The 20606-nt window shown below is 40.6% G+C and overlaps 1 protein-coding gene across 1 annotated transcript in view; it reads right to left on the bottom strand.

The window, feature by feature from the left end:
• Positions 1–248: 248 nt before the first annotated feature.
• The window catches only part of LRIG2 (leucine rich repeats and immunoglobulin like domains 2), a 45921-nt gene continuing 25563 nt past the window's right edge, over positions 249–20606 (bottom strand). The window contains exons 9-18 of the mRNA XM_081112540.1: positions 20134–20214; positions 19158–19229; positions 18954–19022; positions 13078–13241; positions 12298–12618; positions 11035–11316; positions 9297–9746; positions 8529–8678; positions 6675–6965; positions 249–5258 (exon numbers count right to left, since the gene is read on the bottom strand). Of these exons, the coding sequence (XP_080968666.1) occupies positions 5032–5258; positions 6675–6965; positions 8529–8678; positions 9297–9746; positions 11035–11316; positions 12298–12618; positions 13078–13241; positions 18954–19022; positions 19158–19229; positions 20134–20214 (2107 nt within the window). The 3' untranslated portion in view covers positions 249–5031. The remainder of the gene's footprint in view (positions 5259–6674; positions 6966–8528; positions 8679–9296; positions 9747–11034; positions 11317–12297; positions 12619–13077; positions 13242–18953; positions 19023–19157; positions 19230–20133; positions 20215–20606) is intronic.

Below are 20606 nucleotides of genomic sequence, written 5' to 3'. Positions count from 1 at the left end.
CATTTCCGGATGGTAGAAGTCCACGGTAATGTCGGCATGTTTTTCCGAGGCCTCTCTTGCTGGCCTGCAGATGGCTGTCTCCTCACTGTCCTCTGTGCAAACGCAGGTCTGGGCTCTACACTCTCCCTTCTTACTGGGGGCACACAAGTCAGGCCGTGACAAAGTAAGGGGCAAGAAGCTGTGCTTGGGAGTCATAAAGCGTAATGCACCATTTCGTCCTGTACTTGAGGCAAGAAAAGACCAGAAAATCATAATGTAGTTTAGCTTTATTGAAGACATATCACAGTAGACAAACAAGTAGACAAACACATGCTTTATAAAATATACATTCTCGTGTGAGAAAATATAAATAGATACGAGGAAAGGGCCACACCGAACAACTTGGCTTACAACTCTCCTCGGGGACATCTAGTGCCAGGGCTGCTCAGACTGACATCCTCTGATGGGGGTGGGGGAAACACAGGGGGGGCATAGTGGGAACATAGAAATAGTCTACGGATCAAGAGGCCACTTCCAGTAGCTAAGGAAAATTCTAAGAGCAGCTGACCACATGATGACCAATTTCTCTTTCAAGACAGTTACAGCTGATAATTATACTCCTTACACCTGTTTTTCACCTTCACCCCACCCGTTGGTGAAGATTATTAGGACTGATAAACAATACAAACTTGAGGGAACAGGTCCAAATATTACTCTTAAAACACACACACAGAAACACACACACACACACACACACACACACACACCCTTTAGTACCCATAAAACCTTCAGATGACTCATGGGCTTTCAGGTGTTGTTTTGATAAGAGCAGCTTATAACAGATCTCTCAATTCAGAACTTGTTATTTTTGCAACAAACAAGGCAGTGTCCAAAACAGAAAGAAAATGAAAGCTGACTGATGTTGGTGTAGCTTGTACTCCCCAAAAAAAGGTTAGAAGAGCAGGAGGGGGAAACATCTGCCAAACTGAACTGGAAAGAGACCATGTAATAGAAAAATGAAACATTCCTTGCAGATTGCCAAAAAACCTTAGCTCGACTGTTTCACAATTGCCTGTCATCTGCATCAAGAAGTAAAATATGAAATGGAAGACGTAGCATAAAATGACAGCAAATTTGCCTCTGTAGCTCCATTACCCTCTTGGCATTTCTGTGGATAGTCAAGTGATTAGAACAGGCCACCACACACTTGAGTGAAATACTCGGTATAAAATTAAACACTACAATTCCAACCCCATTCTATATGGAGCCCACTGATAAGAATAGGGATCAAAATTAAATAAAGAGTAAAAGGGAGGGATATAATACATGATAGGCTTTAAACTTTTTATTACGGTAGTGCTGTCTGTGTTAATTACTAGTTACAGATTTCCTCAGAATAAGCCCACTTTCATGTTTTCAGCCATTAACACAGAATAGGCCAAAACACAAAATACTTTAGTTTAAAAAAAATTCTTAAGTGCTCTATACTTTATATAAAGGATTGTGAAGGGCACGGTTTTTCTGGAGATTTCCAATGATAAAATGAAAGTCATCTTGCCCATATTCCATCTCAAGGCAGAAATTTCCTCAAAGTTATCAGCAAATGATTATTCAGCTTCCGTGTGCACTTTTCCCCCAAAGGCTGATTATTCCAATTGTCAGGTAAATCTAACAGTTAGGTTAGCAAGTGAGCTTATATAGAACTAGAGGCGTGATGCACGAAATTCGTGCAAGGGGCTTGGCCCTCGCAGCCCGGGCTTCATCCAGAAGGTCCTTCGGCTGTCGGGTCTAATTAGCATATTATGCTTTTATTATTATAGATTACTGGCCAGTGTATTCTGCATCTCCTGTAGCTGCTGCCCCACTGATATGACCCAGGTCCTCTGGAATCAAAACAGTGAATCTCATAGGACAACCATTTAAAGTAATTAAAGACTTTTATCATATCTCCCTTTTCTTAGGAAAATGGCTCAGTCTAAGCTGCTTAACATCTTAGTGTTTCTTTTACAACCTCCAAATGGGTAATGTGAAGGCAACTGTTTTTAAACATGAAAGTTACCTTACAGAGAAACATGCATCCTAAGCATTCTGAGATGGCACCTGGAGGGAAGTGCACGTGGCTGGGTCCTCGGAGTACTGTGCCTTCTGGGGAAAGCACTTTAGAAGCTGCCAAGGACGAAAAGCCAGTGGCTTAGGTGTGGAGCCTGTGCCAGTGAGGCTGGAGTTCAAGGACAAGGCTAGTTCTTCCAGGCAGGCCTGAAGAATCGGTCTGAGGGGTACCAACACATGAGAGGATTTATGCATCGCTCCTGAGAGGAAGTGGTAATTGGGTCCCAGCATTTTCGTTTGCCTGAGTCAGCCACATCCTGTATTAAACTGGCAACAGGCAGACATTACGATGCTGGAAAGAAACACTGCTGAGCCACTAATCCGGGTTATAGTAGAGAGTTAAATGCTGCTTGCTCAGGAACAGATGCAATAATGAAAAGTTTCAGGTATCCCTCCTAAGATTAGAATTTATTAAATTCATTATCTTCTTTAAAGACCAGGGGTAGGCTATTCACATTTAACCACATTCCTGACTAGTATTTAGGTAAGTTTTTTAGTTATGTACCAGTAGACAAGCTAGGGATAGCTGAGAGTTGACAAAACGCAATCCCTGGCCATCAGGAGACAGACTGATACTGCAGAGAATGGCCACTGCCAACACCACGGCAGCACCATGTAGCCATGTTTCCTAGGGCACTGGCCCAGCCTGTTTTGTCCTCTCACACGTGACAGCCAATGCTCACTTGCAGTCTAGCTCTATCTCCACCTTTTTCACTCAAGAAAGTCTATCAGAATATGAGAAAGAGTACTGTCATTATTGGGATAACCTTGAACACAGCAGAAAGGTCACAAACTAGTTACAAATTGGCGGTGGCACACCCTCCAACTGATTCAGATTCTGTGGAGTATTCCAACACCAGCGCTCAGACCTGCTGTGCTAGAGCGCACTGGTGCTTGTCAATGCAGTCCCGTGTCCTTGTTTACGGACACTGTTTAGAAGCAGAATATTTCTTCCCAGGAGTGTAGCTTATACCATTTCTCCTGCTATAGAGGAAGTAAGTCTGGCTCAAGTCAGAGTAAGCAGCATCGCTCTTGTTCTACTTAACAAACATCTCATGAAAGCAGCTTTTTATTAGAGGAGCATAACCCTCCTTGGTTCCTGGCGGGATCACAGGTTCACAGAACGTTACAGCTGGAAAGGGCTTCAGAGCATCCATAAAGCGCCCTCATTTCATAAACAGGCTGAGATGTAAAGGGACTGGGCCCTGATTACACAACTAGTAAGTACAGGGCAGGGAATACAATCAGGTCTCTTAATTCTAAGTCAGTACAAATTATACTACAACCTAGTAAGCACAAATTGAAGGGTGGTGGGGGGAAGATATTTAAGAAGTTCAAAGTGAAAATGAAGAAAGGCTGATAGTTTAAAAAGGGAAAAGAGAAAGGCATGATGGTACGAAACAGCTCAAGAGGTGCTGCTGCCTATGGGAGATTTAGGATTGAAAACAAGCATTAAATTCAAAACGCTAAGAAATTATGTGAGTTTAGAACCCCTGAAATGCACAGTGACTTATTGTCACTGAAGTGACAGGTTGTGTAGTGCACAGCTAGCTAGCACTTACAAGATGTGGAGGACAGAGTCTGACCGCCTGCCTGCCTATGTAAGGAAATCTGAAAGCACAAAGAACTCCAGTCCATTCCATCCCATTAGTGTTAAGTCCTTTGTTTACGTAACGCTATCAGAAATTCAGGAAAACTTTTTGGCTTAAATAATCCTTGTACTTAAACAAGGACCACTCCAAAGCTTTATAGTGTAAACATTTCTGCATGTCCTTCTACTTCCAAAAGCCCTTTTCCCTTCTTAAGATGCAATGTGCATTGGTAGAAGACACATTATAAAAAAACAAACAGAAAAGAAACAATCTTTGGTTTCCTCGTCAACTAAATCCTTTGTTGAAAGAAGATATTCCCCAAACGAGTTTTCCTTTATTTACGTATATATGGCGATGACAGGACTGCTAGTGTTTTCAAAGAGCCTTTCTACCCTAGAAAGGTAATAGTGTCTGGCACTTGTAAACAGGTGGCAAATGAGTAGATGTATGAACCTTTAGGTACGAAGTGGTTAATTACACCAAGACTGTTTGTGTGCACCCAATCACTAGGTACCCTGCCTCTATACATAGACTTCTTAACAAATACATTTTTAAAACTTTAATCAGCCTTTAAAATCACTAAACCAAGATATACAAAATCTGTCTGTGGTCTGAGAAGCTGCTGTCAACATTATAACTAGATGTCATATATAATTTTGGCATATCAAAAATATTTACATTGCAGCCAACACTTATAGTCAATGAATACAAAAAATTATTTATAAATGCACATATATTTACAATGAGATTCCAGGGTGATAGGGATCCCCTTCTCCCCCGCCCCCCAAGGAAAAAAATGATTCACATGAATACAAAACTCCTTGACCTGGTAACAGCTGGTCAAGCCTGGGATACTTGCCAAAGACTTTGAATATCAAAGCCTCAACGACCGGCTCGCTAAAACCTGCTAAAACCACTGACAAATCCCCGAACACGTCCAAGCAAGGACCAAAGTTATTTTTGTTCTTTGGAAGGCAAAATGGATTCTGTTTTCTCAGAATCATTCTGCGGGCTGAGACAATCAGCATGGTAAGCAGCAATGAGACTCTTCCCAATATGCAATGCACCCGGGCATATTGCCCCGGACCCTCAGGAAGCACATCTGTCCTGTACCGTCGTCCTCTGCCCCTGCGGCACACTGTCTAGTCCATGTACCCAGGTCTGTCAGCCATTGTCTTTTCTTTGTCAGGTGTAAGCCCAAACAAATGCCTAGCCCCCCTTGGTGTGGTCAAATGTAATTGTAGACAAAGAGTGAAGCAAATGCTGACTTTGGGGTTTCTTCTGAACTCTGAGGTAGTAAATACAAAATTAATGAATTTGGGTCTTTGCCCAGATTGCATCCTAGAACATTTCATGTGCCCTCGCTTCCCTCTTGAATGTTCCGAGTCCTACTAAAATCAAAAGCGTGGTCGTGCAACCTGTGACAGGGCGTGGGGGAAGCGGAGCAAGCGGCACCACTCTCCGCCAGGCCCTCGTGCTGATGGGGCTGTGGTGACGCAGGGACGGGCTGCTGGGAAAAGGGAGCAGGAGGCAGGCCTAGTTCTCCGCTCATGTTCCACAGAGGCCGCTGCAATGTTTCTGAGAATCAAAGACAAGAATCGTCAGTGGCAAATACAAGTTCAAAATTAATTTCCTAAAGCTTAATTTTCTTTTACCCAAATCCTCAAAGAAATAAAGATGCCCAATATTCCTGTATAAGGATGCTGAGATCAAATATATACTTGCCATCTTCTTAGCAACACTAAAAAAAGAAACAAGACGAAAACTAGAACTATGGTCATGCAAACCCTTCTATTCAAACTTAACCAATTATTTGCTGAATCCATGCGATATGTCTCCTACTTTTGCTTCTTGTTAATGATTCTGCTGCTATAAAATTTGAGAACAAAACTCTTTAGACACATGGAAACAGACTAAGGGACTAATAGTATTCACACTGTAATGGAATGCGTAATAAAAATTCAGAGAAGCCATACCGGGTGGGGCAAAGGTAGGCTTACAGTTGTGAGTACATGAAACCCAGAATTTATTCGTTTTATTATTTATTAATTATTGTATTACTTTCATTAGGAACAACTGTAAGCCTACTTTTGCCCCACCCTGTATGTTTTTAAATAACAATTAAATGCCTATGTTTTAAAAAACTATCTTAAAAATAAACAATTTCCCTCTGGCTTCTAGCATTCTAATAATTCCAACAATAAGATAACCAAAAGCAGTGATTTTAAATCAGATTGTCCATACTCTGAGTTCAAAAGTGTGCATCTCTCATTCTCCTTATTTATTGCAAGGTAAGCTCTCTCCCCAAAGATCATTTACTGAAAGTTATGTTAACTTCATGGGGATGCATTTTGGAAAAAGCTTTTTCAAATATTCTGGAAACAAATGCTCAGAAATAAAATTTTTTAAAAACCCATGTAAAGAGTAAACACCAGCAGGGTTTCTCAAGCTTTATATGCATACAAATAAGCTGGGGTCCAGTTAAACTAGACTCTGGTTCACTGCTTTCCCACTGATGGCCCTGATCATCATACCTCACAGACAAAAGCAAACACCTGCCAAGTGATGCTGGCATTCAATAATTACCTGATAGTGCAGCAACCAAATAAAGCATTTAAAGTTTCCTCAGTAAAAACCTTCATCAAATTATATCCTTAGCACTTCAGATCTCCATCATTTAAGTAAGATGAAAGGAGAAAAGTAACACCTACGTGAAACTTTTTAAAAGCTGTTGCTATATGGCTTCTGAATTTTTAGAGGCGTGGTCTTGCTATTTCCACAAAAGCTGTTTTCATCCAAAAGATGCAGACTTCTCTGTAACTCTAGTCTCTAAAAATCTCTTGCTCTAGTTCATACCATGTAACAGCAGCTAATGACTCTATTACACCAACTGGACTGCTGCTTCCTGTCAAATAAGAGTGCTAACTACATGACAGAAAAAAATCAAGTAGGTGAAAGTGAAAACAAAATGAACAAAAAAACAGTGCCCTTTACCACTGCTCATCTGTGTGGAGGCAAGTGTCTTCTCATTCACCCTCTCGTGGTTGGTGGGAAAGGCAGACGTCTCTCTAGCTGCTGGTAATACCAGGCTCTCCAGCGTTGTGGCATCTTGGGAAGGATGTGCCAGATAAGTCTCTTTGGGCATCTGGACCATGAGGCTGGACAGGGTCTGATCTAGAACATCCTCCTCAGCAATGTAGGTGTACGGACAGTATTCTCGCGTCCTGGAGTAGATGTTGGCATTGTCATAACAATCTGAGCAGATAACCCGGGTTCCAGAGCCACCTAGGTCAACAGGGGATAGAAGCCGAACAGCCTTCAGTTAAGGAACCAGCTTTACCATCATCAGTTTTCTCCAACAGTTGCCGTCATTATCATCAGAGCTGGCAATTATTCCACATTTACTTTATAGACCAGGTGAAGTTCGAAGGTCTTCTGTCAATTAACTGTGTAATCCTCACAACATCCCTGTACGGTGGGTACTATTATTTCCCCATCTTCCAGATGGAGTAACTACAACACAGGGAAGTTAAGTAACTGGCCCAAGCACACGGCCAGAGTGAGGAGCTGAAATCTGAACTCGGCACTCTGGCTCCAGCTTGTGCTCTTGACTAAGCCATCTTTGTCCAGCCTGGATAAGGTCATGCTCAAATCAAGGGCGCCAAAACAAGGCTGGCACTGTGCTACAAGACATGTTTGGCTTAAGCAAACTGAAGCAGAGAACAAGGAGTTATGATCGCTTCACTTCACAAAAGCCCATATTACTTTCATGAGTCAAGAGGTTAAGCAACACTAGCTGCGGAAAGTACCCCTGAGAAAGCCATGAGTCCTGCCCAACAAACATGAGTTTGGCAGAAGTAAAAGTAACAGTGAGCTCCCTGGGCTGTTATGTGCTTTGAAAACTGAATGATGAAAGAGAGTGAGGAATAAAGCGCAAGGTACTTAATTCACGATTAAGCAACAAAATTTTAGAACTGGAAGAAATCGAAATGTAATTTTGTTTAACCCAGAAAGCAGTGTTATTTCCCACAAATTTCAGAGTGAAGGCTTTACATATTTTTTTAAAAGCTAAAAATACCCCCTTTTTCATGGAGAACCAAAAAATCCAACTTGTCAATTACATAGAGAAGTTCTGTCAACACCCAGCATAAAAAATCTCTAGAAATGAAATAGACCTTTCATTTGTATAGGACTTGAAGTACTACACAGATTTGCTGAAAGAATCTGCTAAAACTTGAGGAAACTGCTTTATAAAATAGTTTATTTTAGCTACGAGGAAATTAAAGCTCAGATGTTAACTTGTTCATGGCCACAGAGCTGGAAAGAGGGACTAGGAATCAAACCCGATTCTATCCCTTCATTCACCTTCCTGTGGGAAGGACGGAATGGGAAGAATAGCAATGTTGAGAAGGTGGGTTCGATTAGGCAACATTTCATCTCTCTGATATATGCTGAAAAACATCATCACCGTTTAAACTTCAGTGACTATATACCTGTCAGCAGGAGAAACAAATCTCCCCTGAACATGGTCTGAAGGATGTTCACGCCTGAAATCAGATAAAAGACACCGAAAAAACACTTCCAGAGCTTCTCCTTCCCACAGAAACACTGGTGTGGGAGACTGTGCGAGGTAGTACTCTCAATCCCATTAGGATGTGTTTCTCCTACCTGTCAGGTGACTTTCTTCCTGTTTAAGACTTCAGTCAATTTTTATCCTATTTTGCATGGGGCCAAATGTTTTGAGTATTTCTTTTAAAATACTGCTTCAGGTTAAAGGGCAAAACTAGACACTAAAAAATAAACTCAAGCGGGTAGGGCTGCAATGTAAGCATAACGAAGAGTCATTACCATCATTGCCTTTGTGTAAATATCCATTGGCAGGAGGCATGAGCTGCTGATGACTGCCTGCCTCAGAGTTGCTGTAGCCTTCCTGAGGCTCAGACAGAGTTCCTTGGGAAGACAAGTAGCTGGGAATGTCTGCAGGCAGGTTAAGCTCCTCTGCAAAAGAGAAATCTGTATGTAACTCACAAATAAAGTTAGGCAATTTAAGCCAATGCTCAGAAGACCACTGTATAAATGTGTTCCACTTGCATTCTATTGGCCAGGAAAATGTTTTATGTATACCTAGGAACTTAAAATTTCCCCTAAAATCATTTCTCACTAGAATTTCCCCTAAAATTATCTCACTAGACTTATTCTCAAAGCTTCATTGTAATAGTATTACCAAGACGAACAAAGCCTAAAGTCGGAAATCTTATCTGTGGGTACTTTCACAGTCTATGGCTGCAACTCCTCTCACAGAATTTCAGAGTGAGGAGTATGAAAGACTGATCAGTCATAGGGCTCCTCCTCCCCACAGAGAAACTACAGTGGAAGTGAGCTGGAGGCATGAGAAAAAGAGTAAACTGGTAAGGGAGTGTCCACAAATTCTGAAAACTATTTACTAGAGAGGTTCTGTTATATCGAGGAAACTGGATATTTTAACAGAAAAACTCTTCCTTCTACCACATTCTAGTATAAATTAACAAAGTTCCCCAATTTTTATATTTTACAGTAAATTCTATACTACATTCCTGATTCAAGTACAAGCCAAAGGTGTCAACTGGTGCCACTCACCTGTGTTCGTAATACTATAGTCTTCATTTTTCCTTCTCATGTGGTAAATAACAATGACCCAGATCAAAGAGGTGCCCACAACACAGCAGACCACAACGATGATGACAATGCCAACTGTGGTCCAGCCATCGTCTTCATGCCCAATGCTACTCTGGGAAGAGTCACAATTGGGGGATGAGATGACATTTAGGTAAATGTGACCACGTTCTGTTCCAAGAGTGTTAGACATAATGCAGGTGTATTTCCCGGCATCTTCTAGCCCAGCATCTACAATGATGAGAAGCTGGTTGGCTGCAGCAAAGAAGTGCCGTTCTGTCACCAGCAGTGGTCCATCATCTTTGGTCCAGTTGAGGCGAGGGGCAGGGCTCCCTCCAGCTATGCACTGTAACACTGCAGTTTCACCTCGGGTTACTGTCTTGTCCTCCAGGGGTCTAATAAATGAGGGCGTCTCTAACAGAGAGATTATATAAAATCATATTAAGCAATTTTATTCCTTAAATCCTATTGGATTAATGAGGTGAAAATGAAATAGGCAATTTCTTATACTCATGGAAGGATTACAAGTTAGTATTTTAGAAAAGCAAAAGTCTCAAAAAAAATCTAAATCTTATCTCAGTAATTCCACCTTGGGCAAGCTATCCTAAGCTAAGGAATTCAAAAATTTCTACACAAAGATATTTATTATAAAATTAGTTGTGATTTTAAAAATAAAGGGAAAAATCTAAAATCCCAGCAGGAAAATGATTAATTAAATTACAGTACACAGCCACATGATATTCTATAAAGACCAATAGTATTAACCCTGTGATAAATATTAAGTGGAAAAAAGCAGGTATATATAACTACATAAAAATGAGTTTTAAAAAAAGTCCAGAATATGACAAAATTTTTAACAACTGTTTGAGTGACTTTCCCTCCTTTATTCTAATTTTCTATGTAGCTAATGTTTTTAAACACAATAAACTTATTTTTTTATTATACAAATAACACAAACCAACAAACTTTTAAAAACCTTAACATCTAAGGGAATAGAGAACTAAAAATAGAATTTCCCAGGGAGTAAAGTCCATGAAGAAAAGCATTGTCATAAGAAGAAACAGGCCTGTCAGGAGAAATCTTTAGGGGAAAGACATTTTACAGAGCATAAAATTAAAAGGAGCACACTGGATGGAAAACGGGAAATCTAACTAGAGGACAGGTCATTCTGTCTGTATTTAAAAAAATTTTAAATGACATGGAGGGAAAACAGTTACACTGTCTCAAGTTCCCTATAAAATAACTGAAACTCATGTGTATAAAGCAGGCACCGTACAGAGGGAGATATAATAGGATACACTTAGGGCCTTGAATTTTCATTTCATGTGGTGAACCTCTCTAAATCCGCCCTCAGCATTCCCCCAGATTTCAGCTACCTGACCCACTAATGCCCTAGGCCAGTGGTCGGCAAACTGCGGCCCCTTGAGTGTGGCTCTTCCACAAAATACCACGTGCGGGGGCGCACGTACAGTGTGATTGAAACTTCGTGGCCACACTGAAGGGGCCAAAGAGCCGCATGTGGCTCGCGAGCCGCAGTTTGCCGACCACAGCCCTAGGCTGATATAACCCTGCATAAACTGACAAAACAAGGTGATAAAAGGATCACAGCTGAAATATCAGACTTTTCTTGTCATTAAGACCGAGATTAGGTCCCTAATAAAAAGGCTCCTACAAAAGGTGGGACCCACGACCATAAACATACCTAACACTGTGAGAGAGGCATTTGCTGAGAGGCCTCCTGCTATGTTTTGTGCCATGCAGCTGTAGATCCCCATGTCTTCTATCTTCACATTTGCGATGAAGAAGACATCGTCCTCGGGCATGACATGCATTCGTCTTTCTCGGGCTGCAGGAAAGTCAGTCCCGCCATCTTTCTGCCAGGAAATCTGAGGTGCAGGGTGCCCTTCTGCAGCACATTCTAATCTGGCCATGGCACCGGTGCGAATAGTTAGATCCATTGGGGTTTTCAGAAATGAAGGCATCTCTGTTCCAAGAAAGATCACCAAGAAAAAGTGGGTGAGGGAAAACACACGCCAACAGGGAGAACCTGTTAGGCCAAATGACAACTGTCATCATGCTGCATTTTTTAAGGAAGACATGCTCTCTGGACTGACAGTGAAATCAAGTTCAGAGGCCATCTTTTCTCTCAACCTGAGTATCTGCAGCACAGTGATCTCACCCTTCTGGAGTACATGACACGCCTCCCTGTCCCCATCAGGGGAAGGGAAAGCAGATGGCCGCAAACCTTTCTGAAGGCGGTATTTTAGAACCTGGTATTTACTGACTTCCTTACTTAAGAGACTAAACGGTGCTTCTCACACTAACCTCTATCGTGCTGTCAAAGGAGCTGTGCGATAAAGAAAAATTAAGCCTTCAAAAATCTCATAAAACAACACACAAGCAAAACGTAAGTATATCTTTTGAGTGCACAGTCTAAAATGTTGTAGTTATTCAATCTAATGGGCAATAAATAGATCAAGCTATTTTGGAGAAGTTTTTTATAGCCACAGTGAAGACAGCATTAATTTCAACAATGGTTGTGTGTGACTATATTAAGACAATGATGATGATCATTGGACCTAGAAATGTGCTAAATACTCTGCTATTGAAAGGCCCTGTGAACAATGCCAGGAATAAATTTCATAGTTCTCAAAAAAGAATTACGGTCTGGAAAGAAAATGGAGAATTTCAAAAGAATTTTTTCAAAAGCATAAATAACAGTGAAAGCAGCTTCTCTCCTGGGGACATGGAATTCACATTTACCCTTCAACCAATGACCAATTAGGGATAGGAAATGGACAAACTGGCAAATCCAGTCTATACATGATCACAATCCTAAAGACAGAAACAGTAAGATCCTCCTCAAATGTCAGGTTTCGCCTAATTTTCTTGAGTCAAATGGTTCAAAATGGATGTGGAAAATCCTCCCAACTACAGAAAACTATTAGGGTACATAATTCCTTACCATTCACAGTCAGTTTGGCTTTATAAGAATAATTAGAACCAAAGTGATTAGTAACGATGCACTGATATTTTCCTTCATCTGTGAAATTCACATTGAAAAGATGTAAGACACTAGTATATTCCAGAGCTTCTCCAGCTTGCTGTTGAAAACGAACAAAATTCTCAATGTCAGCATCATACAGGATTTCACTGTCTTTGCGCCACACAGTAGACATGGGTGAATCACTGCTGCTCACTGCAGAGCACGTCAGAGTCACGTTCACACCTCTGAGAGCAACTGTGGTTTCAGGATGTCTTCTTATCTGTGGCTTGAGAAAATCATCTAAGGGAAAATAATAGGGCAGGAGACAAGTCAGTTGTTTATTTTTGCTTCTACAAATTCAATTTTAAAACAAATAATGTAAAATTGTGTGTTCTGTTTACAAGATGGCATATTAAGATTGAAAGAGACTATAGAGCCAGAATCCAATGCCTCGTTTAAAGATGGAAGAATGAGGCCCACAGGGTCACATGACTTGCTCAGAGACACGTAAGTCAGTATCAGAGCCTGGACCAGAACCCAGGTTTTCAAACTTCAGGGTTTAGCACTCTTCCCAGTACCCCTTACTGACACTTATGCCTAGAATGTACTTCCTAAGCATTAGCAGTTAATGGGAATAAAAGAAAAACATATATTAAAATTTCAAGACAAGTTCTTAATCCTATAACCATCTTTATAAAAAATTCTATTGTTAAGATATAAGTGTGTAATATAGAAAATTTAAAAGACAAAAATACGAACCACAGACAAAATCCTTCAGATCCACATTCAGGATGCTCTGCCCCGCTAGCCACTCGGGGTGTGCACAAGTTGCATTCACGGAATGTTGGAAGTTATTATCAACGAGCCATTGAAGCAGCCACTTCAAATGGCAGTCACAGAGCAAACTGTTTGTGTTCAGAATCCTGTAGAAACAAAGAGGGAAAAAAGTGCTTTTTACTTTTCATTCTCAGTTTCTTCAAGCATTAACAGCTGACTAGGTACCTATGCATTTTTCTTGCCAAAATAATGTTTAACCTGAGTCTAACCATGAGAAAACAAATTGAGATAGTCAGCCTGAATTTCTCAAATACTGTCAGTGTCATGAAAGATACTAATGGGGAGGAGGGGGGAATGGACAGGGGCTGTTTTAGACTAAAGGAGACTACAGAACCATCACAACAAAATAAAACGAGTGATCCTTGACTGGAAAAATAAATCTACCAAGAACATTTTCTGACACTGGGGAAATTTGAGTATGAACTGCATATTAGATATTATTTTATCAATGTTAATTTCACTGGGTGTGACAACAGTGCTGTGGTAATGTAGGAGAAGATCCTTGTTTTTAGGAAATACATGCTGACTGATAGAAGTGAACTGTCATGATGTTTCCAACTTACTTTCAAATGGTTTAGCAAAATTGCAGTGTGTATGTATATGTATCTATCTCTGTGTGTGTAGAGAGATAGACAGACAAAGATGTAATGTGAGAGAGAGAAGGAGGGGGTGAAAGAGAGAAATAGATAACAAATTTAGCAAAAAGTTAATAATTGGTGAACCTAGGTAAAGGGTATTTGAATGTTCCTTTACCTTTCTTTAAATCTTTAAGGTTTAAAATTCCCCCAGAAAAGTTTAGGGAAAAAAGCTTTATATGTTGGAGCATAAACACATCTTTGTTGCAGAGGATATAATTTTTTCAAATTACTTCATCAAGACTGAACACACTTCAGCCTGTGGCAATGTGTGCTATAACTTAAATTAAACTCTGAAAAATCATTTGTGGCCTATAATAGGCCTATAAAACATACAGTGTGGGGCAAAAGTAGCTAAAGTTTTGAGTGTGTGAAACAAAATTTATTCTTATATTATTTATTATTATTTGTACTATAACTGTTAACCTACTTTTGCCCCACCCTATATATAAAAAAAAATCAGTGTTTTCTTTTAATGGTCCCTCATTTACTTTTAAAGTTTGGTGTAAAGTACCAAAGATCTGATTCCAAAGAAGTTTCAGTCTTTAAGGATATATCAAAAGCCATGTTTTATCAAGGATAATTTTAATTAAGCAGGCCAAAAGTTACCTTATGCATTTAAGAATTCTTATGTTACATTCATTCATTCAATCATAGAGAAATACTGAAGTCTACAACATGCTAGATATTGTAGGCTGTGGGAATATATCCTTCACAGAGCTTTTGTATTTAAGCCAAGCAAAAAACAAATAAATGCAAGTATAATGTCAGAAAGTAAGTGCTATCAGGAAAAACAAAGCTGGGCAATGGCCCTGAGACAGCAGCTACCAGTTTAGGTAGAAAGGTCAAGGAAAGGTTCTTTGGAGAGATGACATTTGGACGACGACCCAAGGAAAGTGACAGCAAATAGCAAAAAGACCTGTGGTTAAGGGTGTCACAGACAAAGGAAACTGAGGGATAGAGACAGAATGAGGTCAGAGAGCTGGACATGAGAGCCAGTCCATGCAAGTGCTTTATAAACTGAGAACTTGAGTTGTTTTTTTTCCTTGTGTGTGATGGGAAGCCACTGGACGGTTAAGAACAGAGGAATGATGTCTGATTTACGGTTTCTTCTGTATAAACTGGACCCATGAGGCCTGGACTAATTCCGATACTTACATTAGGCAAGATACTGCATGTCTCCAAAATCTGTTTCTATCTCTGGAAAATGGGACTGAAAGTGCCTACCTCAAAAACAATTTTAAATAAAGTATTTAGCACAGTGCCTGGCCACAGAAACCACTGAATTCACTTTCGTTCCCTTCACTTCTATTTCTCTACATCTTTCTACCCTTTGCATGCTAACAGACCCTGCCCACAAGTGCCGAAGAGAGTACCCGGCGTTCTCTCAGTATGTGGATAGATAGATACGAAAACATTAGCAGTCCTTGTCTTTAAGTAGTAGAGATTTGGGATCTTTCTCTCCCTTTTGGTTTAACGGTACTTTCTAATTTTTCTACCATGATAATTTCAATGCAAAATATTTTCAATTTATATGCAACTCTCCCCTCAAATTTTCACAAAGTATTATAAACAATATCAAAAAAATGTAGAGTTTTAAATAAGTGTTGATGTAAAAAGTATTATAAATATGACTTAGATTTAAAGTAACCATACACCAAAAGGTGGCAGGTTCAATTCCCGGTCAGAGCACATACCCAGGTTGCAGGTTCCATCCCTGGTCTGGGCATGTGCAGGACGCAACAGATCTATTTCTCTCTCTTTCTCCCCACTTCCCTTCTTCCCCATATCCCACCCCTTCCTCTCTCTAAAATCAATTTTAAAAAATTAAATAAAGTAACCAAAACTTCTCAGTAAAAAAGGCTGTATTATAGTTCCTGCATTAGCAATTTGTTCAAATCAATTCCCATATTACTAAAATGACTCTCTGAAGAATGAACTATAATATGTGCTTTCATCTATTACCTAAATTACATTTTGAACTGAGCTCATATACAAGAATTAAAAAAAAAAAAAAAAGGCCATTTAAAAATTCTGGCAGAAAATAACTAATGATAATTACCATAACATTTTATTTTTAATATTATTTATTCAATTTTTTCAATGTGCCAGGCTCTGTGCTGAGCATCTCAAAACTCTCCCAAGTTTACTAATGTTTTGGGGGGCGAGAGGAGAGGGGTCCTAATTCCTCATGACCTATAAGGTACTACATCCTACATGCCCTGGCTCTTGTTTATTAACTCCCTGACCTCGTCTCCTCCCACTACTCCCTGCTCTTATCATCTAGCCACACCAGTGTCAAGCACAAGAAGCAAGCTCCTACCTTAGGGCCTTTTCAATTGCTCTTCCCTGTGCCTGGATGCCCTCTGGCCAGATTTCAATGGTTTGCCATTTCATCCCTGGCTCAAACGCTCTTAATCTTCAGAAAGCCTTTTCTCTCTACTTCATATAAAATAGCAATCACTGCCACTCTACATACCTTTGACCCAGCTTTGCTTTTCATCAGAACATTTATTACCTGATAATATAATACACTAGAGGCCTGGTGCACAAGATTCATGCACTGGGGGTGGGGAAGTCCCTCAGCCTGGCCTGCGCCCTCTCTCATAGTCCAGCTTGAGGGATGTCCACCTGCTGGCTTAGGCCCGGTCCCCCTGGGCCTAAGCTGACAGTCAGAAATCCCTCTTGCAGTCCGGGCTCTCACCGTCCAGGACCCATCGCTCCTTATTGCCTGCCTGCAGAAGCGGGAGAGGCTCCCGCCACTGCCACTGTGGATGCCAGCCGTGAGCCTGGCTTATGGCTGAGCGGCACTCCCCCTGTGGGAGCACATTGACCACCAGGGAGCAGCTCCTGTATTGAGCGTCTGCCCCCTGGTGGTCAGTGCGCGTCATAGCAACTTCCCCCGTTCAGTTGATTTGCATATTAGGCTTTTATTATATAGGACTAGAGGCCCAGTGCATGAAATTCATGCACGCTGTGTGTGTGTGTGTGTGTGTCCCTCAGCCCAGCCTGCACCCTCTCCCACCTGGGACCCCTCGAGGGATGTCTGACTGCCCGTTTAGGCCCGATACCAGTGGGATCAGGCCTAAACGGGCAGTCGGACATCCCTCTCACAATCCAGGACTGCTGGCTCCCAACCACTTGCCTGCCTGCCTGATCACCACCTAACCACTCCCCTGCCAGCCTGACCGATGCCTAACTGCTCCCCTGCTGGCCCGACTGCCCCTAAGTGCCCTCCCCTGCCGGCCTGGTTCCCCCCCAACTGTCCTCCCCTGCCGGCCTGATCGCCCACAACTGTCCTCCCCTGCCGGCCTGATCGCCCACAACTGCCCTCCCCTGCCGGCCATCTTGCGGTGGCCATCTTGTGTCCACATGGGAGCAGCCATCTTGTGTGTTGGAGTGATGGCCAATTTGCATATTACCTCTTTATTAGATAGGATACTGTTTATTCAAAATTCTGAATGTGTACTCCTGTAGGATAATATAATGCACTATAGTTGGCAAAAGCCACTTATGACCTTATATGAATACTAGAGGCCGGATGCACCAAGATTCGTGCAAGAATGGGCCTTCCTTCCCCTGGCTGACGGCACTGCCTTTGCAACAGCCGGAGACTCCTTTCAGCCTTCCCACGCTGCCCAGAGGCCCAGGGCAGCGCGGAACACCTGTGTCGTCACCATGGTGATGACGCAAGCGTCCTGTCCCATCCCGCCCCTGGCCACTCGGCGCCTGTGTATGCAAATTAACCTGCCATCATTGTTGGGTTAATTTACATACTCACTCCTCATTGGCTGGTGGGTGTCATGAAGGTATGGTCAATTTGCATCTCTCTTTTATTAGTGTAGATATCCACTGATTCATTGCCTATCTTCCTTACTAGAATTTATTGTAATATACTATGAAATAGAGACTTTGTCTTGAACAATGCTTTACATAGAAGATGACAATAAACTCCTTGAGTGACTAAATTAATCTCATATTAAACTCACCAGCCCTGAGGAAGGTGCTATTGTCATTTTAAGTAGGAAAACAGCCTTAGGCTAATCAGTTTGTCTGATGTCACATAGTTGTGAGTAAAGGAGCAAGAATCTGAATGCAGGCAGTTTGAACTAGCACACTTCCAGTGCATCTCAAACTACCTGGTGAAGAACTGGTTCTTAAAATTTCCCATCTGTTATAGATCAACATTATTATAAAGTTGAACAAGTGTCACAATAATGTCAAACTCTTTTAAAAGTTTTCAAACACATTTCTATCCATATCCCATCATGAACCAGTTCTGGTCTACAGACATTCCTTTAAATAGCTTTCAGGTAGGGCAAGATAAATGTTATTGGCCCTTGATTCTAACCACTGGCCGAACAGTCGAATTAGTTACCACTCCACCCCACCCCATCCCAATGAAATCTCGAAACCATTAAAAGCAATTTTTTTTTAAATCATGAATGAAAAAAAGGTATAATATGTATTTTTCTATAACAACTATATGCAGTTTTGAACATTTCAGTAGCTTGAACAGATGAGAGACATCCTTTCTGACCATTATATTGAAAGTGCTATGCCGAAACCGGTTTGGCTCAGTGGATACAGCGTCGGCCTGCGGACTGAGGGGTCCCGGGTTCGATTCCGGTCAGGGGCATGTGCCTGGGTTGCGGGCGCATCCCCGGTAGGGGATGTGCAGGAGGCGGCTGATCGATGTTTCTCTCTCATCGATGTTTCTGACTCTCTATCTCTCTCCCTTCCTCTCTGTAAAAAATCAATAAAATATATTTAAAAAAAAAAAAAAAAAGAAAGTGCTAGATCGTCTCCAAAAAATGACATAATCCCAAAGTGTAACCCACCCCAAGGTGTAAGGATTGGATACACGTTTCTAATGATCCAAAAAGAAAGGGGGGAAGGGAGGAAAGGAACAGTCAGGTATACATAAAGCACAAGAATCAGTGCCAACTATAAGCACAGGCAGAGGTCCTGGTGCCACACTGCACTTTTCAATGTTGGGTTATTTTTAAATTATATCCAGCCACTAAAATAATTGCATATTGACACTTTTTTTTTCCTGCCTGAATTGTGTCCTTTTGAAAACATCTGGGTCACATTCATCTCACTTTAAGTACAAGCATGGAAAATGATCTAATTGATAAAAAAAATACTTCAGTTACATACAGTTCTTTCAAGCGAGTCTGAGAAAAAGCATTTTCTTGGATAGACATTATAGCATTGTTGTTCAAATCTCTGAAATGAAGAGAAACAAAATATTATTAGTCACCATTTCTATAATTAAGTTCTATAAAGACTTTAAATACTCATGAAAACCTCTGCTAATAGCAAAAATTATTTATACAGTAGAAAAACATGCAAAATACTTACAGATGCTCAAGGGATTCAAGACCAATGAATGCTTTCTTTGTAATTGACTTAATCTGATTTCCTTGTAAGATTCTGAAATACAAACAGACCTTTCTAATAAAGTGCTCCACTAAACAAAATTAAATTCATTAAATCAAACATTTACCTATAAAAGGTGAAAATAAGCTGTGCATTTTTATGAAAGCTGCAAACATTTATGACTAACCAATGCAAAGCAGAGAATGAAGGTCTCTATTAAGATGTGAGAACTCAATGAGGTACCTGTGAACGACCCTCCTGACCACTGACACACAGGCAGTTTTCATGTAAGAAACTGAATGACAGTCCCAGTTTCTCCCTTCTTAGGGAAAGATCACCAGGTCAAAGAAATTCAGACAGGTGTGAAGCCTTGAAAAAATTCTCATGGGAGAATAGCTAAAATCTTACTTGAGAGAATCCTCTCTTGTTAAATTACCCATCAATCTCACATGATTAAGTAGATTACTGGTTCAACTCTTGTTTCTCAGTGCATTTTTCCACTTAAACAGAAATTCTAGTTCCATAAACAACTTTTCTTTATGTGCCCATAGGAATGCTCTTTTGTTAGAAAGTGCCCCACCACAAAAAAAGAAAATTTTTTTTTAAAAAATCTCAAAACAAAGAAACTAAATAATCAACCAAGTTTCTTCCTTTAGCCCTTGCCAGGTGGCTCAGTTGGTTGGAGCATCGTCCCATACATAGAAAAGGTTGCAGGTTTGATCCCCGGTTGGGGTGCGTATTGGAGCCAACTGATTGATGTTCCTCTCTCACACCAATGTTTTTCTCTCTAAAAATCAATAAAATCATATTGGATTTTTTAAAAAGCTTCTTCCTTTAGTGAATAAATCAAAAGGCTCAGACCTCCCAGCCACAGCAAACAGATATAATCCAATCACATTTACAATTGGTACCTCACAATATACCCTTATAGATATACATAAATATTTTAAATACATACAATTTAGTAAGACTTGTGAGTCCAGCAAAGGCTTCACTAGCATCTTCTATGGCCCATGAAATTTCATTGTTTCTTAAGTTTCTAAAAAAAATGTCAGGGAAAAACAGGCTATATTAGTCAACGTGACCATTATAACACTGAGCACCATTCTGGCATGGCAATGATAATTTTTATCTTTATTTTACCAGTTAAGTTATGATGAATAACTCTTTTTTTAAAAAAGAATTATCTCTGATAAGCATATAAAAACTGATTCTCATAAGCTAAGAATTAAGCTGGCCTTAATAAATTAAGCAACCTGCTAAGAGTATCAATCACACTAGCTAATAGCCACTAAATGTGTTAGCATATTAAAAGTTATAGTCAGGATCCTGCAAAAAGCAGGAGGATTTCAAGATAGAGGAGATATAGCCTACAAATCTGATGCAGACTAATGGGATTTCTGGGCGATTCAAGCCTTCCCCTGGGCCCTT

The sequence above is a fragment of the Myotis nattereri genome (genome assembly GCF_964212035.1).
Source record: "Myotis nattereri genome assembly, chromosome: 18".
In the NCBI taxonomy this organism is placed as follows: Eukaryota; Metazoa; Chordata; class Mammalia; order Chiroptera; family Vespertilionidae; genus Myotis; species Myotis nattereri.
Note: the sequence above shows the minus strand (reverse complement) of the source record. Positions and strands in the feature narration are given on the sequence as shown.